Genomic DNA, 25187 nt, shown 5'->3' on the forward strand with positions numbered 1-25187 from the left:
GACCAAATCCAAAGTGGATTTTATTGAACAGTAAATGTGAGGTAGAGAGAGATGGAAAGAAAGAGAAAATGGGGGAGAGCAAGGGAGTGACAGGGACAGAGATCTCCCCCCGGGGCAGGGCAAGTGTGACATTGTCCCCTGTGTGCGTGTCCTTCCCAGATTGGGGGTTTTACACCTGAGCCAGTTTGGGTAAGGGGGGTGGTGTTCACCCCCCACCCCGAGCAGGGATTGCCTCACTGTTTCAGGTTACAATGTCAGATGTAACCAAAAGTGTTTTCAGTCACCATCTTCATAAACTGTTATCAGCAGGTGGGGCAGTGTTCTTTATCTCTTCCATGGCTCAGCCCTGATAACGCCCTCCAGGGGCCATCTTCTGTTAATGGGCCATTGAGTGTCACTGCAGGGCTGATAAAATTACATCATCCCATTGTGGGATGCTCCGCCCAGGGGGAGGAACCAAGCATTCCTACCTGGATATAATCTCACCCTTGCAACACCACGACCACCTTGCCTACTGCATTCCCAGAGGACAAGAGCTCCATAACCACCATTGGACCTTCAGAGGAAGACCAGACCCTTCTACAGGATCACCGCTTTGACAGAATCACGTTCATCCCTCCATCCGGACTGCAGCCACCATTTCATCAGACTGCTACCACCACCCTGAGCAACGGGGTGTCAGGTTATATCCTGACTCTGTGAGTTTAAACCAGTGTTTCTGTATCATTGCCTTGATATTCATTTTCTTTTTCAATTGTAATTCTGGCATAAATTCTCCCCCTGGTTTGCTTTGAAATCAGTACAAAACTCAATGTGCTCATCCCTTGTTTCCCTCCCAAAACAGAATTTCCCGTACCAAAACCTTCACGAAATGGAGGAGGAGGATGTGAGGAAGAGGAAGGCGCCCTGGGACACCGAGGCAGGTGAGGAGGAAGTCAGTGCCCCTTGCCCCCTCTCTCCTGCTCCATCTCCTGGCCCAGCCTGGCCCCTGGCTGCAGGACAGCCCCGCTGCCGACGCTCTCCTGACAGGGATGCACTGGGGGGATCTCCTTACCCTTCCTTGTGGCACGGAGGCAAATCCCATCCTCTCCTTCTCCTTCCTACCCCAGAGCAGGAGCTGATGATGGAGACCAGGAAGGACAAATCTCTGCAGCACAACCTCATGGAAGAGGCCGTTTTGAGCAACTCCACAGTGCGGGAATCCAACAGGGAGGAAAAGCCCCGGAGATCCCACACAAGGAGGGGCGGCAAACCCAGCCCAGGGTGCTCTGAGGAGGAAAGGCCCACTCTGGGTCAGGAAGGTGGGCAGAGCTTCCGCCAGAGCTCAGAGCTGGTGGTCCCTGAGAAGCTTCACAATGGGGAGAAGCCCCACAAGTGCTTGGAGTGTGGGAAGAGCTTCAGGCAGAGCAACAGTCTGAAACGACATCAGATGATCCACGCTGGGGAATGGCCCTACGAGTGTGGGGAGTGTGGGAAGGGCTTCGGCTGGAGCTCCCACCTCATCATCCACCAACGCATCCACACTGGGGAGAGGCCCTACGAGTGTCCTGAGTGTCAGAAGAGGTTTCACAGCAGCTCACATCTCCTTGTACATCAGCGGATTCACACTGATGAGAGGCCCTTCCGCTGCCCTGACTGTGGGAAGGCCTTCAAGGAAACCTCCCACCTCATCAGCCACCGGCGCATCCATACCGGGGAGAGGCCCTTCCTCTGCCCCGACTGTGGGAAGGGCTTCAAGCAAAACTCCACCTTTGTCACCCACCGGCGCATCCACACTGGGGAGAGGCCCTACATGTGCCCTACATGTGGGAAGAGGTTTCAGAGCAGCTCAAAACTCCTCCTGCATGAGCGGGTCCACACCGAGGAGAGGCCCTTCCTCTGCTCTGACTGTGGGAAGGGCTTCAAGCAAAACTCCAACCTCATCAGGCACCAGCGCATCCACACTGGGGAGAGGCCCTACGAGTGTGGGGAGTGTGAGAAGAGCTTCACCCGGAGCTCTTACTTGACCCGACACCAACGGAGCCACCGATGACGGAAGCCCTGTGAGTGCCCCAACTGCAGGAAGAGCTTCATGCACCGCTCCAGCTTCATCCCCCATTGAACAACCCACATTGGGAAGAGCCCTGGTGATCCCTGTTACCTGTGATCCATGCTGGGAAGATACCTGTACCTTCTCCTGCCCCTGCCAATGACCTTATCTGGGATTGAAGAACATGAGGGTCTGGCCATGGCCCTGTCATTACATTCACTCCCACCTCAGGTCATTGCCAGGGGCAGGAAAGGGACTCTCTCTCTCCCTGAGAAGGTTGTCCTTTCCAGGCAGGAGGAGACACATGGCCAGGAAGATACAATTGATGGTGATGTAATTTCCCCTGTAAATAGTTTTTCTTATCCCTTCTGTTGTCAATATTTTTTCTGTTCCAGTTTATTCCTTATCTCGTTGCTGTTCCCAGTAAATTGTTCTTATCCCAACCTGGGATCTTTCCATTTTTTTCCTTCAGTGGAAGGTGGGAGGGCAACAAGAGCCAGCGCGGTTTTAGTGAGAGCAGGAAACTGGGAAATCCCATTCCTGAATCCCGGCCTGTGGATACCAAGCATCGCAGCTGGTGCCAGCCCTGGTGGCCATGGCAGCAGCCTTGGGAGCGGGTCCCTGGCTGGGGCTGAGGGAACCTCTTCACTCTGGTGCCCAGGGACAGGAGTGCAGGGAGCGGCTGCAGCTGAGTCGGGGCAGGCTGAGGTTGGATCTCAGGGAAAGGTTTTTGCCCAGAGGCTGCTGGGGCACTGCCCAGGCTCCCCAGGGAAGGGTCACAGCTCCAGGGCTCTCTGAGCTCCAGCAGCGTTTGGACAGCGCTGCCAGGCCCAGGCTGGCAGTGTTGGGGTGTCCTGTGCAGGGCCAGCAGCTGGACTCGAGGATCCTGATGGGTCCCTCCCAGCTCAGCCACTTCTGTGGTTCTGGGATCCCATGAGTCTGGAGATGGGACTGGAAATGGTTGCCATGGAAACGGGCTCTGGCTGCAGGCCTGAGCTGGTGTCCATGGCAACCACCCCTGGCATGGGGTCTCCATGGAGCTGCCCAGGGACTGACCATAGCAACAGGGGCTGGGGAAGGTTGCCATGGAAACTGACCATAGCAACAGGGGCTGGTGCTGGTTGCCATGGAAACTGACCATAGCAACAGGGGGATGGTGATGGTTCCCATGGAAACTGACCATAGCAATGGGTCCTGATGAGGTTTGCTGTGGTAATCCAGGGCATCCCTCTGGCTACCCTGGCAGGTCTGGGACCCTGGCAGGGGGTCAGGAACCCCCCTGGACAGAGCCCCCAGAGACACTGTCTGTGATCTCTGTCCATGGAAAAGAGTTTTCAATCTTACAGGATGAATTACACACTCTGAGTGTTTGATATGAGTAATAATTAGTGTGACACAGGTGCAAAAGTAGAATTTTAGGATTCTAGATAAGGGGTTCAAAGGAGGCAAGATGGAGGAAATCGTGTGTGTCCTGTCCTTTTTCATCTTCTTCATGCCTTCCATGTTTCACTGCAGTGTTGGCATTTTTCTGTTGGTTTAGACTGGGGACACATTGTTCAACACAGGTGGTAGGTATTGGCACATTATTGTAAATATAGCACAGGTAGTTTCTGGTATATAATATTTATAACTTCCCACTGAGCGGCAGAGCCCTGCATGTTGTCCCGCAAGAAAGGCCTACTTCAGGTCAGACAGAACAGATAAGCAAGAATAAACAACCTTGAAAACCAGCACAGATGAATTATGGCTTCTTCTTTGGCAGCGGGGCTCAAAGACAGGGACTTTCTACAATTTTGGGATCATTTAAATACCACAGATTCTGACATAAATGGCATCCCTGGATGGGCTCGGACCACCAACCTTTCAGTTAAGAGCCAACAGTTTGCCTATTAAGGTTCAGATATTTTGACAGGCCCTCAGAGGGGTTTCATGGGGACTTTCTAAGTGTCCCCAGGCTGCCAAAGAGCCGGGATGTCACTGGCACTCACAGGGGCTCCTGTCATGGGCAGACTGGGAGCTTTAGGCAAAGTTTATTAGAGAAGCTCCTGTCAGGTCGGGAGGCACAGAAAGGACCCCCAATAGCCCCTATAGATCCCCAAATATCTCCAAGGACCGCCAGCCTTTCTAAGCCTCTTTTTGTGAGAGGAGCCTTGGAGCAGCAGGTTCCAATCCCTACCCCTGACATTTCAAGAGCTCGTATGTAAACAATTATAAAGGTGGAATTAAAACTTTATACAATTCTCCCTTAGCATTAGGAATTATAAACCAGTGTTGGGGGTTGGGTTTTTCCTTTCTGTTTGTTCCTTATCATTGGCTGATGTTTATCGGCTGATCCCTTACTTTGGGAGGAGCTGCTGCTCTTGGAGATGGGAGTTTCCACTGCTGCTGCCACAGCCCGGGCCAGAGCTGCTTCTTCTGTCCTGGGATGAGCCTCTGCTCGTGAGAACAGCCACTAAACTGGGACCTTATTTACACCTGCCCCACTAAAAGAGAGACCTATCCCTGTCTGCTCTGGTGTCCAGGATCCTGAGCTGGGCTCTCCCTGCCCCGCTTGGAGCCCCTCACCCCCTGCCTGCCGAGACATCCTGCCAGCCCAGCTGACTGCTTTTTGCCAGTGCTGCTGGGGCACCGAGCTGACTGCTTTCTGAGAGTCCTGCTGGGGCAGCGGAGCCGGCTGCCCCGGGGTTTGTGAAGCAAAGCCTCTCTCCAGCCCTTCCCCCTTCGGACAAAGCCGCCATGGCCCCGCGCTGCCGAGCCCGGCCGGAGCGCCCCCTGCAGCCGCGTGGGGGTCAGCGCACCTGCCCTGCCCCGGGAGCCACAGCGCCCCTGCTGGCTGTGCCCGGAACTGCAGCGCAGGGAAAGCGCCACGGCCCAAAGGCCGGGACTGGGCTCTGCTCTGTTTGCTGTTCGTTCCGCAGCTGCTGCTGCTTGTTTGCTTTGTTATACACACTAGGAAAGAGCTGATATTCCTATTCCCATATCTTTGCCTGCCTGAGAGCCCCTTGATTTCATGATTCTAATAATTTGGAGGGAGGGGGTTTACATTCTCCATTCCACAGGAGGCTTTTTGCTGCCTTCCCTAGCAGACACCTGTCTTGTAAACCAAGACCAGTTTTGGCACCCGATGTGCAGCCTGAGGGCATTGAGAGAAACAGGGTGAAATAAGAATAACAATTCTTGAGTAACATAATTTTTTGTTGTTGCACTGGATATAGAAACCTTGTTTGGTGTCACCATGTGGTCTAGCTTACCCTGGTTTGGGTGGCACATGGTTGTGGCTACATTTTTCCCATCCTATAACTATGGCAAATCTGGCTGATAATCAATTTGTTTGATGGGTTAATATGGTGAGGAATTTATGGATTTTTAATTTCCTCTGGACGGTGGGCACACAGATTTGAGGCTACCACACACTAACTGTATGTGTTTGGAATTACTTTAATAATGGTACCTGCTGTGAGGAAATGACACCAGGGGAAGTTTTCTCCCAACTCCTCAGCCAGCTCTTTGGGTCTACAGTGGTTGGTGTTCATGCTATGCCTGTTAAGCCTATTCTGTTTAGCATTCAGAGGTAAGGGAAGATTGACTTAGATAACTATCGTAGCAGGGTGTCCCCAGCCTGTAATAATTAGCACTGACTCCATGATTCCAGAAGGCCGATCAATTGTTTTATTACATTATCCTATACTATACTGCTAAGAAACACTCATCGCTCTTGCAGACAGTCCAATACAGACAGACCAGACTGGTTAATTGAAATCCAAACACCATCACCATTGGCCAATTTAGAAATCACCCTTTGATAAACAAATCTCCATAATACATTCCACTGTGCACAACAACAGGTGCAGCAAGTGAAGATAAGAATTGTTTCTCGTTCTTTTCTCTGAGCTTTCTCACAGCTTCTCACAGCTTCCCAGGAAAATCCTGGGAGAGCTCTCTCTCTGCTCAGAGGATATGTGATTACCACAGGTCAGTTGTGACAATGCAGGTCCAAGGACACCACGGTGACACTACGGAACCTCATGGAACCAAGGGGCCATTGTGACACTGTGCTGCCTCATGGGATCAAGGAGACCATTGTGAAACTCAGAGACCCCAAGGAACCAAGGGTCCATGGTGACCTTGTGCAGCCGCAGTGTCACAGAGGAGCCGCTGTGACACAGCGAGGGCACACGGAGCCCAGGGGCCATTGTGACACATCAGGAATTTGTGGAACCACGAAGCCATTGTGACATTGCAAGGCCTCATGGAAGCACGGGGCCATTGTGACACTGCAGAAGCAAGGGGAACATTGTGACACTCCAGGGCCTGATGGAACCAAGGAGACCATTGTGACACTGTGGGGTCCCATGGAACCAAGGGAACATGGAACAGGTCTGGCTGGCTGGGCCTCTGGGAATCACCTGACAGGTCCAGCTGACCTTGGCATGTCGAGGGCTGCTTCTCATCTGCCCCTGAAGCCCTGGGGCTCTGGGCTTTCCTTCCCATGGGAGAGAACTGTCCTTCTCCTCCAGGGTTCCATGGCCAAAATTGGGATTCCACCTCCAAAACTCCGTACATCCAAGGAATGCTCCCAAGTGAAAGCTGCCAGGACAGACAGGTCGGGCTGCCCTTGGCCTCTTGAGAGATGCATCTCATCTGCTTTTGAAACACTGGGGCTTGGTGATTTCCTTCCAACGTAAATAGTTGTCCTTCTCAAGGTGACTGTGGTCAAAACTGAGATTCCTCCTCCCAAATTCCATGTATCCAAAAATTCCTCCATTACAAAACATGCCAGGAAGAACAGGTCTGGTTGGCTGAGCCTCCCAGGAGCCACCTCTTTCTTCTTCTGCCTTTGAAACACTTGGGCTCAGTGCTTTCTTTCCTATGGAAAAGAACTCTCCTTCTTATCTACACAGAAATGGCCAAAATTGGGGTTCCACCTCCCAGATTCCCTATATCCAAGGGTTGCTTTCAGACAAAAGCTACCAGGGCAAAGAGGTCTGGCTGGCCTAGACCTCTGACGGCAGCCTTTCATCTGCCCCTCAAACACCGGTGTTCTGTGCTTTCCTTCCTTTGGAAAAAAAAAAAACATCATTCAACTCCAGGTGTCCATGTCTGAAATTGGGATTCCACCTCTAGAATTCCCTATATCCAGCAGTTGCTCCCAGACAAAATCTGCCAGTACCATCAAGTCTGGCTGGCCTTGGCCTCTGGTGGCTGCCCCTGCCACACTGGGGCTCGGTTCTTTCCTTCCCATGGAGAACACTGTGACACTGTGGGCACCTCATGGAACCAAGGGGATCATTGTGGCACCACTGGAGCCCATGGAACCAAGGGGCCATGGTGACACCGCGGGGCTTCATGGACCCAGAGACCATTATGACTCTGTGGGGCCTGATGGAACCATGGAGACCATTCCGACCCTTCATGGCCTGGTGTCACCAAGGGGGCATTGTGACACCTCAGGGCCTCCTGGAAGCAAGGGACCATTGGGACACTGTGGGGCCCCATGGAACCGAGGGAACATGGAACAGGTCTGGGTGGCTTGGCCTCCCAGGGACCACCTGACAGGTCTGGCTGATCTTGGGATGTCAATGCCTGCCTCTCATCAGCTCCTGGAGCACTGGGGCTCAGTGCTCTCCTTTGTATGGAAAAGAACCCTCTGTCTTTTCTGATGCCCCTTGCCAAAACTGACACTCTGCCTAAAAAATTTCCTATATTCAAGGGTATCTCTAAGAACAGAATCTGGCAGCTCTGGCTGGCCTTGTCCTCTGGTGGTGACCTCTCATTTGCCCCTAAAACAGTGGGGCTCTGTTCCTTCATTCCTATGGAAAAGAACTGGTCCTCATGTCCAGGAACTATGGCCAAAATTAGAATTGGCCACCGAGTCCTGCTGGGCTCACGGAACCATCTGCAGCCTCGGGCAGATATTGACTCTGCCAGTGCTGCCATCCTCCCTCCAGTGAGAGAAAGGGACACAGGGCAGGCACACAGAGGAGCAACATGAAGACACCGAGGTCAGTGAAGAGGAAGTTGAGTCCCAGATGGGAGGGATGAGGAGATGCCTTGATGTTGGGGATTAAATACTCTGATAAAAATATGGAGAAGGATGTAATTGATACATCAGACTCTCTTTTTCCCTATTAGGCATTGAAAAGTATGGGGAGATGACTTGTTTCAGCAAAGCCTCCACGCCAAAGTAAGCAAATGTTGCAGTAGCTGTGATCCCATGAGAAGTTTGAATAGACAAAGAGAGCAGAGTGATGAGACCCTGTGCCCTCAGGGAGAGAAGAAGACCTCTGTTCCCAGAGATGAAGATGATTTCAGAAATAGATGAAGAGAACCTTTGCTCTTAAACAGCTCATCCTGAAACTAATACCCCATAAGTTGGCACGGCCCATAAACACAGCTGTGGGAAAAACTGTGAAAAAATGGGAGAGACTTCACGATTTCACTTTTTCCAAGTGGCTGCTATTTGTGGAAATTGAGAGCTACAAGAGAACTGTTTTCTTCTGGAGAAGTCTCCATAGCAAGAAAGAGAGACTCCTCTCCCTGAGTGAACTAAAGAAGGATTTTTCTAGAGGTGGTAAAGTGACTGAAATTGCTTTGGTTTGTCCCTTTGCATAAAAAGATAGGAATAAAAAGTTGAATGGAGAGGGGAAGTGTTCTGAAAGTTTTCTTCTGATCCTTATTACTCTTTTTTTACTTACTGTTACCAAATTTTCTTTATACCCTTTTAAAGATTTGATTCCACTTTGCCTTTCTCCTAATCCTATCTCGCAGCAGGAAATTAGTAAGTATTTTATAGTGAGTGCACTGGTAATTAGCCAACACTGAACCCACCACACTAATTAATGCACTGGTCGAGAAAGCTCAAATTAGCGAACAAAAACCATGACAGAAACTTCCTGAAGAACTGCCCCAGACAAGAGGGAAATCAAGGCAGAGCCATGGTTTGTCAGGACTTGCTTGATCCTAATGATCCCCGTGGTGCATTTGGAACTGAGCCCTGGAACCTCAGGGCCTGAGAGGAGATGGCACAAACCTGTCCAGGAGTTAAAATCAAGAGCAAACACCCAAAATGTCTCAATGCAATAATGGGTCCCACTGAGGTCCATCCCCAACACAGGCTCCTCATCGTGGAGGGGAGAATTGGAGGACAGGATGGCACAAAAACCTCTCAGAGACTGAAAATGGCACAAAAACCTCTCAATGTGGAAAGGAAAATCCAAAGTACCTGGAAAAACCTGAGTATCTGAAAGCATTAATGAGCCACACAGGGTGTCAGCACAAAGCTCTCAAGGGACTCATTAAAGCAGATAATTGGGGCCATGATTGCACAAACCTCACACAGAGTCTGGATCAAAAGGGAAACACCAAGTACCTTAAAAGAACTGAAGTACCTTGAAGCATTAATGAGCCCCACTGAGTGTTGTTCCTGACAAAGCCTCTCCAGGGACTAATTACAGCAGATAATTGGAGGCCGGGATTGCAGAAACCTCTCAGAGACTCCAAGGCAAAAGCAAAGCCCAAAGTCCTTTGAAAAACCTGCAGTCCCTGGGAGCATGAAGGAGCCCCCAGGGCCATTCCTGGCCAAGGCTCCCCAGGGACTCCTTCCAGCAGATCCTTGAGGCCACTGGGATGTTGGTTAGGGGGGGATGCTGAGGGCAGGACCAGGGGGTGACAGTGCCCAGCCTGGCTGGGGCTGTGCCAGGAGGCCCCAGGGCCTCAGGACAAGGTGTCTCCTCACAGTCCTTGGTGGCACAGACCCTGCTGTGCCCCAGGGCACCAAGACTTGGCTTCTCTTTGTCCCCACCTGTCATCAGTGCCTCCAGTTCTCTGCTCTGCCTGGGGCCTGGGGACACTTTCTCAGTCGTGTCCCTCAGTGGGACCCATTAAAAGTCCAAGAAACTTTGGAGTTGGATTGTGACTTGGAGTTCTGGAGAGGTTTCTGCAGCTCCCTCTCAGGGCCTGATGTTCAGGGCCTGAGCACAAAGCCCCAGAGGGTCATTAAAGTCCTTGTGCTGTGTCTGTGCTGCTGAGCTGGGCCGGGCTCCTGGCACAGAGGGTGATCCTGGTAACCAGGAAAAGCTTCAAAAGCACATTTCTCTTGCTGAGCAGCTCTTCTCCCAGCCCAGCGGGGCTGGGGCACTGCCTGCAGCCAGCCCGGGCACAGCACAGAGGCACAGAGAGCTTCAATCAGTCAGGGCTGGGAAGGGGCTGAGAAGTGCCTGGGGCAGAATCACTGCCAGCCCTTGGCACAGGAACCTCTGGCTGCAGGACAATGCAGCTGCAGCTCCTGGAGAGATCTCCTAAAGCTGGAACATCCCAATGCCCACAGACCCTGTGAGTGCATTCTCTGCTCATCTCCTGTGCAGAGCAGCCAGGGGTGCCCAGGGCTGTCCTGCAGAGCAGGGTCCTGCAGCCCAGGGCGCTGTGCTGGGCCAGGACTCTGCTGCCTGCCAGGGACAGCTCTCAGCCGGCCCTGGAGCTGCTCCCAGCGCTGGCCAGGAGCTGTGGGGGGAAGGAGCCACCCTGAGCAGGGCAGGTGCTGCTGCTGAGAGGGGCTGGGTGGGGCAGGGCTGCTCCCAGCTCCAGACCAGCCTGGGCACAGCTCCGGAGGACACTTCCCAAAGAAGGTAAGCCTGGGATTGCTGTAAAGTTGAGCACCTTTCCTGGTAGTGTTTTCAATTTCCTGCTTGGAGCACTGTGGGAAGTTTGGGGTGATGACAAAAAGGGTTTTGCTTTTCATATATTTTTCATATAGTCGCAGTTCTGTAAATTATTATGATATAGTTATAAAATTATAATCCTACCTAACTCTATTAAACTCTCAACTATTTTAAACTACTATTATATAGTTAATATAGTTATAATCCTTAAGTACCTTTAGTATGCTTCCTTACCTGTCTCTTAGATTTTGGAACAATAAGCTGACTGTCTAAATACATTCCTTTAATACTATATAGTCTTATTATAAGGAAGAGGGCCTACAAGAAGAACATTTTCGTTTTTGAATGTGAGCAGGGATAACAAAATCTGGGCAAAGAAGTCTTTGGACCTACTCCAATGGGCTGAGCCAGGGGTGTGTAATTGGGGCAACTGAATCTCCTATAGGATGTTCCTGTTAAATATCCTAATTAATCAATCTTAATGAACTGTTGAAATCAGGGGCTGGGTGTGCCTCATCCCCACTGGGACACCTGGGAGCTTACAATAAAGGTCTGGTTTTGACTTTATTCTTCCACTACTGTTGCAAGGGTTCTTTTTTTTCTCTTTTGATTATAGGCAACAGGGGGATGAGAGAAGCAGAACAGGAATTGTAATCCCAGAATCCCAGAACATTCTGAGTTGAAAGGGACACACAGGATCATCAAAGGAATGTTTGAACATTTACAGAGACTCCTGAACTGTGACTTTGGGTGGTCAGTCTCTCTGCTGGGAGCCTCCCAAAGGGCCTTCAGCCACTCCTCAGCCCTGGACAGCAGCAGCATCAGCTCTGCAGGGCCCAGCAGGGCTCTCCTGAGCTGCCCTTGCCCAGCTGCACACAGAGCCTGCCCCAGCCAGGGCCCTGCACACAGGCAGGTTTCTGTAGGGCCGGGCCGAGGGCACACAGGGTGGGATGGGCTCTGCTGGCAGGGACAAGGCACCTCTCAGGAGGGGATGTCCAGGCCCAGGGAGATGCTCAGGGAAGCAGAGGGGGCTGAACAGGGCAGTGCTGGGGGAACAAGCCTATCCAGCCCCTCACCTGCCCTCAGCCACAGGGAATCCTTTGCCTCTCACATCTCTCAGTGGCAAACTCTGAGTATAGTAGGAATCCTGGGGATTTCTGATCTAAGAGAGCCAGGAATGATGTGTGGGTAGGAAAAAATTCCTTAAACCAACTCTTACCATCCTTTAGACCTGGAAGTGCAGATGGTACCAAGGCTTCCTGCAGTAGGAGTGATTCCCCTGACAAATCCTGAATATCCAGCCTTGTCCCTCTGCCACAGGGCCACAAACCCAGGGCAGCAGGGCAGGGATGGTTCTTCAAGAGCCCCCAAGCACAGGTCTGGCTGCTCCTGGCACGCTCAGGCAGCACACCTGGAGCTCAGGCAGGGACCTGGGTGAAGGTTTTCCCAGAGCAGGAACATTGGTGGGTGAGTCCCAGCAGGACAATCTGCAGGGAATGGCCCAGGTTTGGCTCCAAGCAGCCTTTCCTGACTTGTCCCTGTCCTTTCTCCATGAACAGGTGCCCATGTGCAGCCACAGCAAATGTCCAACAGCAGCTCCATCGGCCACTTCCTCCTGCTGGCACTGGCAGACACGCGGCAGCTGCAGCTCCTGCACTTCTGCCTCTTCCTGGGCATCTCCCTGGCTGCCCTCCTGGGCAACGGCCTCATCATCAGCGCCGTAGCCTGCGGCCACCACCTGCACACGCCCATGTTCTTCTTCCTGCTCAACCTGGCCCTCAGCGACCTGGGCTCCATCTGCACCACTGTCCCCAAAGCCATGCACAATTCCCTCTGGGACACCAGGAACATCTCCTACACAGGATGTGCTGCACAGCTCTTTTTCTTTGCCATCTTCATCTCAGCAGAGGTTTCCATCCTGACCATCATGTGCTATGATCGCTACGTGTCCATCTGCAAACCCCTGCACTATGGGACCCTCCTGGGCAGCAGAGCTTGTGCCCACATGGCAGCAGCTGCCTGGGCCAGTGCCTTTCTCAATGCTCTCATGCACACAGCCAATACATTTTCCCTGCCCCTGTGCCATGGCAATGCCCTGGGCCAGTTCTTCTGTGAAATCCCACAGATCCTCAAGCTCTCCTGCTCCAAATCCTATCTCAGGGAACTCGGGCTCATTGCTGTTAGTGCCTGTTTGGTATTCGGATGTTTTGTGTTCATTGTTTTCTCCTATGTGCAGATCTTCAGGGCTGTGCTGAGGATCCCCTCTGAGCAGGGACGGCACAAAGCCTTTTCCACCTGCCTCCCTCACCTGGCCGTGGTCTCTCTGTTTCTCAGTACTGCTATATTTTACTATCTGAAGCCTCCCTCCATGTCCTCCCCATCCCTGGATCTGGCCCTGTCAGTTCTGTACTCGGTGGTGCCTCCAGCCCTGAACCCCCTCATCTACAGCCTGAGGAACCAGGAGCTCAAGGCTGCATTGTGGAGACTGATGACTGGATGCTTTCAGGGACATTGAACTGCTGGCCAATTTCTGCAAATCACTTGTAATAAAAGTTGTCTTTTGTACTTCTTGTTGGTTTAATTATGGGGATTTTTTTCCTTTGTTGTTCTTTTTTCATGTTTTCCACAATAAATGTCATTTTTGGTGCCATTTCTCATTTTGTTTGTGTCCACATTCCCTTTGGCCACAGACTGTGTCAATGAGGGGCTGCACTCTTGGTGGCTTTCAAGGAACTAAAGGATCTCCCAGGAGAGTTTCCTGCAGAGATGCCCTTTTGTTGCCTTCTCTGGAGCTGCAGCAGCAATGTCTGTGTGCAGAGCTGGGGGCAGATCAGGGCTGGCACAGCAGCTCTGCTCCTGCTGGCCACACCATTCCTGATCCAGGCCAGGAGCCATTGGCCTTCTTGGCCACCTGGGCACACTGCTGGCTCATGTCCAGCCTGCTGTCCCTCAGTCCCTGCAGGTCCCTTTCTGCCTGGCTGCTGTCCAGCCCCTCTGTCCCCAGCCTGTAGCGCTGCAGGGGTTGTTGTGGCCAAAGTGCAGGACCTGGCACTTGGACTTGTGAAATCTCACCTTGTTGGGTTTGGGACCTCTGCAGAGCCCTCCTACCCTCCAGCAGATCAACACTCAAATCCAGCTTGGTGTCATCTACAAAGATGTCCTTGGTTCCATGGGGCCCCAAAATGTGACAATGGACTCCTTGGTTCCATGGGGCTTCACCGTGTCACAATGTTCTCATTGGTGCCGCAGTTTCACAGTGGCCCCTTGGTTCCATGGGGCCCCAGGGTGTCACAAAGGCCCCATGGTCACATGAGGTCCCACATTGTCACAATGCTCTCTGTGGTTCCACAAGTCCCCTCAGTGTCACAATGGACTCCTTGTTTCCACGAGGCCACACAGTGTCACAAGGGCCTTCCAGATTCCTTGAGGCCCCGGAATGTCACAGTGGCCCCTTGGTTACACAAGGTCCTGCAGTGTCACAATGTCCCCTTGGTTCCATGAGTGCCTTAGCGCTCTCTCTTGTCCCCCCTTTGGTCCCAGCTAGCTCTGGGGGGGGGGGGGGGGAGCGCTGGCAACTTCCGTGTTTTCCGGCGAACCCTCGCGGGTATCTGCCGGTGCTGCGTGGGTTTGGGAGCGAGGCGAGTCCCGAGGCGAATAAAAGGAGAGAGACTTTTTCCCCCGCGGGCGATATCTCGGTTTATTACGGCTTGGTTGGGGAAGAAAAAACCGACAAGCTGCTGCGTGCTAAGTTAGAGTTTGTCCGTGCCGCCTGGCCGATTCGGGGGCGGGGCGGCGCGCTCCAAGGCTGGCCGCGATCCAAGAGAGGCGGCGTGCAGAGCCGCGGCGCTGCGGCCGGCACGTGCGGGAGCCGCGGCGACCGCGACAGCGGCGACAGCAGCGGTTCGGCTGCGGCAGCGATCGCAGGGCAGTCCGAGGCGGCCGCGATCGCCTGGGGCAGCGGCGGCGGTTGCGGCAGTCAGGGGCTGGGCGAGAGAGAGAGCCGCGGTGGCACGCAGGGATCCGGCGGGAGAAGAGGCGGTGGGCCGGGCAGCAGCAGCGAACAGGGGCCAGGCGGGAGAAAAAGCCGCGGGGCGTCCCCAAACCCGTTCTATAAGTACTGGAGAGGGGAAACCCGGGGCGGCCAATGAGATAACGCCACGGGGGGACTGGGACAGTGGGGTGCAGGGGTCCAATGGGAGATGGACAGATGGAAGGGTGCCAGGTCGTCTCTCGACCCCGCCGCGTGGCTGACAGATGGTCTGAGAGACGTAAACAGAATGACTCGGCACTTCCTCGGGAAGGCAGACCGTGGGGGGAAATGGGAGAACCCGGGAGGTCGTTACAGATCGCGAGGGGATACATGGAATGACCTTTCACATAATAGAACATATAATAACACAATTCCACAACTCCCTCTTCTGTTTTTCAAAAGAAAAGAACGGAAAATAACTTAAATGGGAGGTTTTACAGTCCTTTTCCCCATCGTTGAACCCAATGTCTGCTCGGTTCTTCTCTGGCTGTCTGTGTTGAGCAGATGTCAGCTCGGATGGGGCGGTGAAGACTGCGTGGTCGATGTGCACGGTGGAATTGATGACCTTTAAACCTTTAAACATTACTAAAACTCATAATAAGAACAATGAATGTTAACAGCAACATAAGTCAGCATTCTGGGGAGGGGAGGTTTAAATCAAAAGGGAAAGGTGAGTCCAGGGAACTGCATGGTGAAAGGGAAGACTCTGAAAGAGAAGGTGCTGAATCAAAAAGGAAGGGGGGAGACTTTCTCCGTCTGCGGAGGGCTGCATGCTTCACCTGAGGATCCTTTTTCTTATCAGTCTGGTGTTTGGGGACATATGGCCAGACAAATTTGGACGGGACCCATCTCAGTCCTGAGGGCGTGGACACGCAAGCGTATCCCCGTCCCCAGGTAACTAACTCATGGGGCCCTTCCAGCTGCCAAGTCTCTGGATTCTTGATGATAACTGGTGGTTTTTCCCTAACCTTGCTCAGCTCGTGGTTGTTAAAGTGCCTGGTGACTGGTGGGTTGAGGTTTTCAAAAGAACAATTTAGGAAATTCAGTGTAAAGAGGGCACGCGCGAGCCGAACTTGGGGGGACTCCACCTTCATAGTTGTGTTTGTTGTTTCAGCATATGTTTGAGACTCTGATGAGTCCGTTCCACCACTGCTTGACCTGTCGGGGAATATGCGATGCCAGTTTTGTGCTCTATTCCCCATTGCTGCAGGAAGCTGGCAAATCCCTTGGATGTGTACCCGGGGGCATTATCTGTTTTTATCAATTTTGGGACGCCCAGCATAGCGAAGGCCTGTATCAGATGCTTTTCAATGTCTTTGGCTTTCTCCCCTGCGTGGGCAGAAGCAAAGACTGCCCAGGAGAAAGTGTCTACAGAGACATGGACGTACTTCATCCTCCCAAAGGAATGGATGTGAGTAACATCCATCTGCCATACCTCGCAGGACTTCAGACCCCTAGGGTTTGCCCCTGAGCTCACCGATGGTAGGGGGAGCGACTTGCAGGACGGGCAGGTGGCCACAATGGCTCTGGCTTGGTCACGGGTGAGGTGGAATTGCCGGACCAGCCCGGGTGCATTCTGGTGGTAAAGCTGGTGGCTGATCTTAGCTTGCTGGAACTTATCTGGGAGCGGAGCTACCTGAGCCGGGGCGGCAGCGAGAGAATCGGCACGCCGATTGCCCTCGGCCAAAAACCCTGGCAAATTGGTATGTGACCTGATATGCATTACGTAAAAGGGTTGCTCTCGGTGGGAGACTAGCTGAATCAGTTTCGAGACCAATTTGTGCAGGGCTTCGTTGGACACACCCTGCAGGACAGCATCCTGCGCTCTAGACACTACGCCAGCTACATATGCCGAATCGGTTACCAGATTAAAAGGTTCAGAAAATCGCTCAAAGGCTCTGACGACAGCAGCCAACTCAGCTATTTGAGGGGAGCCTTCCACCTCCACAATATCTGCCTCCCACTGCTGCATCTGGGGGTCTTTCCAAGTTATCACAGACTTGTGAGAACTCCCGGACGCGTCTGTAAACACTGTCAAGGCTTTGAGTGGCTTTTTGCTCTGAATTCGTTTGATGGACAATGCGAATTGAATTTCTGATTCGAAAATTTTGTGGGCTGGTCTCAAAACTGAAATTTTGCCTGTGTAGCTGTCTAGAGAGAACTGCAGGGATTCATTTTCCTGTAACAGGTGTTCTAGCATCGCCTTGGTGAATTGGCCTGATTCCAATTTGATGGGAATGTGAATGCATTCAAAGTCACATCCAGCTAGCTCTTGGATCCGCGCTCTTGCTTTGCGGATCAGTTCCGCTACTAACTCCTGTGGCCTTGTCATTCTCTTGGACCGATGGTGACTTAGGAAGACCCATTCTATGATGGAGAGTGGGTACCTTCGGTCTTGGCCCTTGCCCTTCCCTGGGGTGTCTGTCAATTGAAATATCACACCGTGGAGGTGCGACAGCCTGCCCAATATGATGAATTTAAAGGGCAGGTCCGGATCGTACCGGTGGGCCTGTCTGGCAGACATTGTCTCCTGGACCTTAATTAAAGCTGCTTGGGCCTCTGGGGTGAGTTCCCTGGGAGAACTCGGCTCCTCCCCCCCTTTCAATAAATCAAAAACAGGGGCTAGGTCTCTGTTTGTAATGCCTAGCCATGGCCTCACCCAGTTCAAAGAACCGCACAGCTGCTGGACGTCTGCTAGGGTCCGAATTTTGTTTTTGATGGCCAATTTTTGCGGGGTGATAGACCGCTTGGTAATTTCCAAACCTAGGTACTTCCAGGGTGGCATCTTTTGAATTTTGTCCTCTCGCAGCTCGAACCCTGCAGCAACCAACGCATCGGTTGTCAGGTTAAGCGCGTGTGTAAGGAGATCGTCATTGGGAGCACAAATCAAGATATCATCCATATAATGCTGGATGATCACGCCCTCGGTGGCTGTACGGACTGGGGTCAGCAATGAAGCTACGTACCGCTGGCAAATGGTGGGCGAGCATTTGAGGCCCTGTGGCAACACTCGCCAATGGTACCGCTCAATTGGGGCTTCTCGGTTAAGGGACGGAACCGAGAAGGCAAAACATGGTGCATCTTCTGGGTGGAGTGGGATATGAAAGAAGCAATTTTTGATGTCAATCACAGCCAATTCCCAATCTTTGGGTAACATTGTGGGGGATGGTATCCCTGGTTGGAGTGGACCCATATTTTCAATCACATTGTTGATGGCACGGAGGTCGTGGAGCAGCCGCCATTCGTCTTTGCCTGTTTTTTTCAGGACAAAGACGGGGGAATTCCAAGGAGATGTTGTTTCTTGGATATGTCCCTTGGCAAGTTGCTCTGCCACGAGCTTTTGGAGCGCTTTTAATTTTTGTTTATTGAGCGGCCACTGCTCTACCCAGATCGGAACATCAGAAAGCCAATTTAACTTTTGGGTAGGACGCTCCTCAGTGACCGCTGCCATAAAAACCTGGGGGGTAGGAATGGTCAATGTGACCCCCCACTTTGCCATCAGGTCCCTTCCCCACAGGGGCTCCGTGTAATCCAGAACAAACGGACGCAGGTAAGCTGTTTGTCTGTTTGGCCCCTCAAATTTGATGATGTTTTTAGATTGTTTTGCCAATTGTGCCCCTCCAACACCTTGAATGTGTCCAGCCACGTCCTGTAACTCCCAACGCGATGGCCAATCCCATGAGGGAATGACTGTGACGTCTGCCCCTGTGTCCAAGAGGCCGTTAAGCCACTTGTGTTCACTGCCATTCCACATGTAACACGCAATTTTGGGTCTATCCTTCCCAATTACCTGGGCCTGACACACCTCGTAGATCTTCTCTGCGGTTTTCATCCATAGGTCTTCTGGGTAGATGGGGGCCCCAGATACAGGTATGGCTTGGGCGATGATTTGCCCTTTGGGAAGGTAGACTGGCAGGTGAGCACAGTGCAGCCACAGCACCAGATGTTTAGGGTTTGCAGATGTTAGATTGGGTGCGATAGTGATGTCGAGTGGCGAGTATTTTGTGTCCCCAAGGACAATGTACTTACTGTGGAGTTTCCTCTAGGTCCCTGGGTCCTGTGTGTCGACCCTGACAAAGTGCCAATTGCTGTCCCTGAGCAGTAGGGGTTCGGTTAGGGCCAACCTGTATGGAGAGAAGTTGGACTGGGTGTTAAGGATGGGCCTGGGATGGTCGGGGTCCCGACCAAGCCATGCCTGTGAGATGAAATTCCTGACTTCCCCAACGCAGGCTGGTTCACCAGCTCTTGTTCCCCTATTGTGCAATTCGGTAATGTCATGTGTGGTATTAGAGTTATTGTCCTCAGGTGGGTATGCTAATGTGTTGTCCCTCCTGCCCCCTGATGTTATGTTTCCCACCAAATTTGTGTCCTCACGCAGGGAGGGACTGCGCTGGGAAATTAGTTTTTTGATTGTCCCCCTGGGTTGAAGGCACCTTGCCCTTGCTGTTGGTTTTTAAAATGTAAGAAATCCTCTTTGAGGGGGCAATGGGATGCCCAGTGTCTTTTCTTATTGCAGAGGTTGCAGGGCTTTCCTGGGTGGTAACCTTTGGGTGGTGGCCCAGTGAAGCGGTGTGCAGGAGCTGGGGCCGCGGATGGCGTGTGGGCTTCGGCGAAGGAGACTCTCCGTGATGGCGTTTGGGGTGTCCCCTGAGGGTCCTTTGATGGCAGGGTGACCCTTTGAGCGCACACGTCCAGCATGTCTTGGAGTGTTGGCTCTGGGTCGAGGGGCAGGCTCAGCATTGCCTGTCTGCAGGCCTCATTGGTGTTCTGCAGGGTGATCTGCTTCACCATGCCTTGCCTCAATCCCTCCTCTGGAACCTGTGCTTCAGCTGCCCTGTACAACCTGTCTACGAAACTAACGAAAGATTCCTGTGTCTCCTGCTTGAGAGAAAAACAGTTAACAACAGGACCACTGGGTCTTAACTTAAAAAATGCTTTTTCTGCCGCCTTGGCAGTTGCTGCCAGTGCCCCTCTTGGAATCTTTTCTGCCTGTGTTGTTGCCACGTCCCACTCCCCCATCCCGCACAGATGATCAATAGTTAACATGCCTCCATCGGTGTCAGAGGAGGTCTCGGCTTTTGCCCAAAGTTGGGGTAATGCATCTCGTACCTCCCGCCTCCATGCGGATTCCCATACCAAAAACTCAGCTTGAGTAAGCAAGCACAAAAACAGAGCGCGCATGTCAGCAGGGACATACTCATTGGAGGAAAGTGTGACTTTTAACAGCCCCCTAAAGTATTCACTTTCCCGGCCAAACTCCTTTTGGGCTTTGCAAAGATCCCTAATCACAGCCTGTGGGATAGGGGCCCACTGTGCCAGGGGTCTGCCCCTCTGCCGCGGCGTGTAGGTGACCGGTGCAGCAGAAAAGGCAAGCGGGGGTTGCGGCAGGTCGCGGCTTCCCCCCCCCCCCCTTCCTCCCTCTCTCCCCATCCTCCGGGAATCGAGGCGTGGGAACCAGAGGGCGGGTCGTAGGAACGGAGGGCGTAGGCAGGACCAGGGCTAGGGGGTGTGGCTGGTGTTACCTCACCCCTAGGGGCAGGGTCGGAGAGAGGACTGCTGAATGATTCATTAGGGGAGGTGCCAGAAGGGGGTGGAGGGGAGGGGTGGGTAGAGAAGTCTCGGGAGTGGGAGGGGTTGGCTGTAGGGCCTTGGGAGACAAAGCACGGAGGGAGGGGGATGGGCATGCCATGCGGTTCCCTCCATCTTGTGCCCTGGGGCAGGGAAGGGGATTATTTTGGGAAAGGTCAGGGAAAGGTTGTGGAGAGGGATCTGGGGTTTTAAAACTCACAACTTTACTACTATGGGGCAGGACTGTACAAAGAGAGCAACTTTGGGGAGGGGAAGGGTGCAGGGCGATGCCAGCATTGTCCTGTGATGGAACCTGGGGGTTGACAGAGAGGCCAGAATCTGCCTGCGGCTGGTTTTGCCGGGATGCCTGTCTGAGAATCCCCGGGCTAGGGAGAGAGGGATAGGAGAGGGAGTTTGGGGGATTTGGGGGGCACCATTCGCCCTGGGGTGGCTCTGGCTTCCCTTCGCAGTTATTTTTGACAATATTTCTCAATTGGATTGCCAGATGGATGAAAATTGAGAGGGACTGGTCGTCCTTTTGAGCAATTTCTTTTTCAACTCGGTCCCAGAATTGAATTTGGTACAAATTTACCTGCGAGATGTCCTGGAAGGACTGCAGAAGCCACTGGGCAAAACGCTTAACGTCTGACTTTTTACATCTCTTTCCTTCCCCAACTAAAATTCCTAGGATTTGAACGTAAATTCTTTCGTGCGACACAGACAATTTTGCACCCATTTTGTCGATGTTAAAGTGTGTCGCGAACCTCGCGGCTGGTAAAATAACAAAAGAAAAAAAAATACCTCTATCGGAAAGCAAGGTAGCCTGCCCTTACACACTCCCTGCAGTGGGAGACAAAATGTGGGCTCTTATCGCCCCCTTGTGGGAGAAAGAGAAACCCACCCCAAAAGGAGAAGGGCGTACCCAGCCCAGGGGACCCCGGTAACTCACCACGGGTCCAGCGACGTCTGAAGGGGAAACGAAAAGTCCAGCTGCGAAGTTTTCGCCGTGGGGGGACCGAACTTCAGCGGTGCAAGCCAAAGCTGCCGGTCCCACCCCTCTGGAAGCCCTGGCTCCTTAAAACGGAACCGCAGCTTGCGAGGGTGTTGTAACGTCCACGAGGTAAATCCACCAGCCTCTTGGGGCTCAGCGGTCCCCAGTCCGTGGCCTGGAGCTCCCAAGCCTCACATTGGGCGCCACAACTGCCGTAGTGCTCTCTTTTCCCCCCCTTTGTCCCAGCTAGCTCTGTGGGGGGAGGGGAGCGCGGGCAGTCTCCGTCTTTTCCGGCGAGCCCTCGCGGGCGTCGGCCGGTGCTACGCGGGTCTGAGAGCAGAGGTGTGTCCCGCGGCGAATAAAGGGAGAGAGACTTTTCTCTCGCAGGCAGAATTCCGGTTTATTGCAGTTTGGCTGGGAAAGCAAAAACCGAAAAGGCTGTGGCGTGCCGCGCTGGAGTTTGTTTGTGCCGCCTTGCCGGTCAGGGGCGGGGCGGCGTGCTCCGGAGCTGGCCGCGAGCCAGGGGAGGCGGCGCGCGGGGCTGCGGCGCGGTGGCCGACTCACGCGGGTGCCGTGGCGGGAGCGGCGGCAGCGGTCGCGGAGTGGAGCAGCCGCAGCAGGGTCGTCCGGAGCGGCGGCGGCGGCAGCGGCGGTGGCAGCAGCACGCGGGGGCCGGCAGAGAGAAAAGCCCGGGGCGTCCCCAGCCCGCAGGTTAAGTACCGAACAGGGGAAACCCGGGGCAGCCAATGGGGTAACGCCACGGGGGGTCTGAGGGCAGTGGGGTGCAGGGGTACATCCAATGGGGGATGGACAGGTGGAGGGTCCCAGGGCATCTGCTGACCCCGCCGCGTGACTGACAGATGGCCTGAGATGCAAACACAATGACTCTGCACTTTCCCGGGAAGGCAAACCGCGGGGACAGATGGGAAAACCCAGGGGGTCGCTACAGAGCATGGCGGGGGTACATGGAACGAAATTATACATAATAAAACATATAATAACACAATTCCACACCTGAGGGACACCTGAGTGACACCTGGCACACCTGAGTGACACCTGGCACACCTGGCACACCTGGGCACAGGTACATCACACCTGAGTAACACCTGAGTGACCCCTGGGCACAGGTAATGTTACACCTGGGGACGGATGTCACACCTGGGCACAGGTGATGTCACACCTGGGTGGGTGCAGGGAGACAAAGCCACCTGTGCAGGGACACGGTGATGTCACGTGTATGACATCATAGCACCTGGGGGGTGAGACAGCTGGGGAGGGGGGGAACATCACAACATCACAGCTCCTGAGGTGACACACACAGCAGGAGCCCCAAGGAACACCTGGATCGCCCCAAATTATACCTGGGACACCCCCAAAACCACCTGGAAATGACTCAGGGACACCTGGATCAACCCTGGGACATCTGAACTTCCCTCAAGGACACCTGGATCCCCCCAAAAACCACCTGGGCCTACCCAAAAACCACCTGGACCCACCCAGGATCTCCTGGACCCAAACAGGGACAGCTGGACCCGCCCCCCAAACTCACTGGGACCCCACTGAAACTCACCTGGATCCCCCTCTAAATCCACCTGGGACCCCCAAAACGCACCAGGACTCCCCCAAAACCCCCTTGGAGCCACCCAGGAACACCTGGGATCCCCCAAACTCATTCAGACCACCCCAAAGCCCACCTGGAGCCACAAAAATCACAGGTGTGGTCCTGCTCCCCCACTCCCCTGGGTTTGAATTTTTGGGTCGATTTGTGGCGATTTTTGGTTTCCATTGATAAAAATCTATCCGGGGGCGGGGCCAAGGCTCTTTTGGGGTGGGGCTTCAGGAGGGGGCGGGGCCAGAACCGGGAGCTGGAACTCGAAGGCGCAGGGCCTGAGGGGGCGGGGCGCTCGGTGGGCGTGTCCAGCAGCAAGGGGCGGGGCCAAAACACGGGGCGGGGTCTAAATTGGGCGTGGTCAGTGTCTGGGGGTTCGTCCTGCCCACACCCACCCCCCCAAATTCCCCTGGACCCTCCCTCACCGCCCCTCGCCCACCCATAGGACACACCCTGAAACCTCCCCAGCCCCTCCCCCCTCGGCCCCCCCCGAGCTGTTTTCACCTGGCAACCCCCAAATCTTTGGGAATTCTCACCTGGGACCCCCTAAAGCTCCCCTGCACACCTCCAAAACCTCCTCAGGACCCCTCAAACCTCACCTGGAACCCCCCAAATTCTCACCTGAGACCCCCATACTTCTCCTAGGACCCCCAGACCTCACCTGGGCAGCTGGGAAACCCCAAATCCTTGGGAATTCTCACCTGGGACCTCCCAAACTTAACCTGGGACCCCCCAAACCTCACCTGGGACACCCCAACCCCTCACCTAGGACCCCCCAAACCTCACCTGGGACCCCCCAAACCCTCACCTGGGACCCCCCAAACCCTCACCTGGGACCCCCCAAAGCTCACCTAGGAACCCCCCAAAATCTCCTCAGGATCCCCCAAAAGCGGCCAAAGGTGGGGCGGGGCCGGGGCGATGACGTCACCTCTTCCTGTTTCACCTCTCTGGCCGCGCCGCGTTCCCGCGTGTCCCCAACTGTCCCCGGCCGTGTCCCCTCCCCCGAGTGTCCCCAGCGGCCATGGAGCCCCGCGAGGTGCGAAAATCCCGGCGGGGGGGCGGGAGGGGATAGGAGGGACATGGGGGTGGCAGAGGGGACAGAGGGGTGGTAGGAGGGAACAGGGGGGGACAGTGGGAGACGAGAGGGTGACAAAAGGGACAGAGGGGACAGCAGAGCCCCTCAGGGAGGGGATAAACAGGACCACAGGAGGGCACAGGGGCCACTGTAGGAGGCCACAACTGCCACCAGGCCCCTGACACTTCTCCTGTCCCCTCCCCAGCTGTCCTCCCACCAGGTGCTGGAGGCGATGGTGGCCGTGGTGGCCACACTGGGCGAGCTGGTGGCCACCCTGAGAGAACTGATGGCCACCGTGGCCAGGCCGCACAGGGACGTGCTGCTGGCCGTGTCCCCAGAGTTCCTGCGGGTGGCTGTGGGGACCTTGATCTTTCACCTCCAGGACGCCCTGTGCCACTACCGTGTCCCCTCCCTGGGCCACCGCCCTGTCCCCTCCCTGGGCTGGACCCTGGCCAACCTCGGGGACACCCCAGGGACCACCTGGGCCTGTGTGAGAGCCCTGGCCAGCGCCAGGCGTGTGCTGGACAGGCTCATGGACAGCTGGGCCCGGCTGGCCAAGGCGGCCACCGAGCTCCGCGACGCCTGCAGGGATGCGGCCACCGGGAGGGGACAGCGGCTGGAGCTGCACCTGGGGCTGCTGGGGGACTTGGTGGCCGCGTGTGACGAAGCCACCGCGTTCCCCCGGGAGCTGCAGCGCCGGCTCAGGGACATCGAGGATGCCCTGGAGGGGACAAAGGAGGTGTCCCCTGATTTCCGTGCGGCCTTGGTGGCCACAGCGGCCGAGGCTGAGCAGCTGTGGGAGGCCAGTGCCCGCCTGGCCACGCGTCACCTGCTGGGGACACTTGGGGACATCAACACCCTCTTCTTCTGTCCCTCTCCTGGCCACGGTGGCCGTGCAGTGGCCAAGCGGTGACAAAGAGCCATGGAGGACATCCCGAGGCTGCTGTGCACAGAGCAACATCACCACTGGGCCGTCATCAGGCAGGTGTCACCTCTGCAGAGACTCAGGGACATTCTGAGGGCACTTTGGGAGCACTTGGGGACACTTTGGGAAGGTGTGTGGCGACACCAGTGGAGGCAGGGGGGTGAACGAGCCTCCCCTCAGTGCCTTGCAGGAGACCCGGCTGTGATTTGGGGGCCGGGGGGGTCCTCAGGCAGCCCCCGCTGCTGAGCACTGACCCTGCCCCGGGGGGCACCGGGACCCCCCAAAAACCGCACCCGCACCCCC

The 25187-nt window shown here is 54.5% G+C and overlaps 3 protein-coding genes across 3 annotated transcripts in view; 2 read left to right on the forward strand and 1 right to left on the reverse strand.

The window, feature by feature from the left end:
* The window catches only part of LOC140680874 (uncharacterized), a 989054-nt gene that overhangs the window by 399764 nt on the left and 564103 nt on the right, over positions 1-25187 (reverse strand). The window lies entirely within an intron of this gene.
* LOC140680981 (uncharacterized) lies at positions 872-11979 on the forward strand. Its single transcript, XM_072919870.1, has 3 exons — positions 872-886; positions 1298-2026; positions 11875-11979. Exons 1-3 carry the CDS (start codon positions 872-874, stop codon positions 11977-11979), a joined length of 849 nt encoding a protein of 282 aa, XP_072775971.1.
* On the forward strand, positions 12230-13201 carry LOC140680920 (olfactory receptor 14J1-like). Its single transcript, XM_072919825.1, has one exon. It carries the CDS (start codon positions 12269-12271, stop codon positions 13199-13201), a length of 933 nt encoding a protein of 310 aa, XP_072775926.1. The 5' UTR covers positions 12230-12268.

Source organism: Taeniopygia guttata, chromosome 30 (genome assembly GCF_048771995.1).
Source record: "Taeniopygia guttata chromosome 30, bTaeGut7.mat, whole genome shotgun sequence".
Classification (NCBI taxonomy): Eukaryota; Metazoa; Chordata; class Aves; order Passeriformes; family Estrildidae; genus Taeniopygia; species Taeniopygia guttata.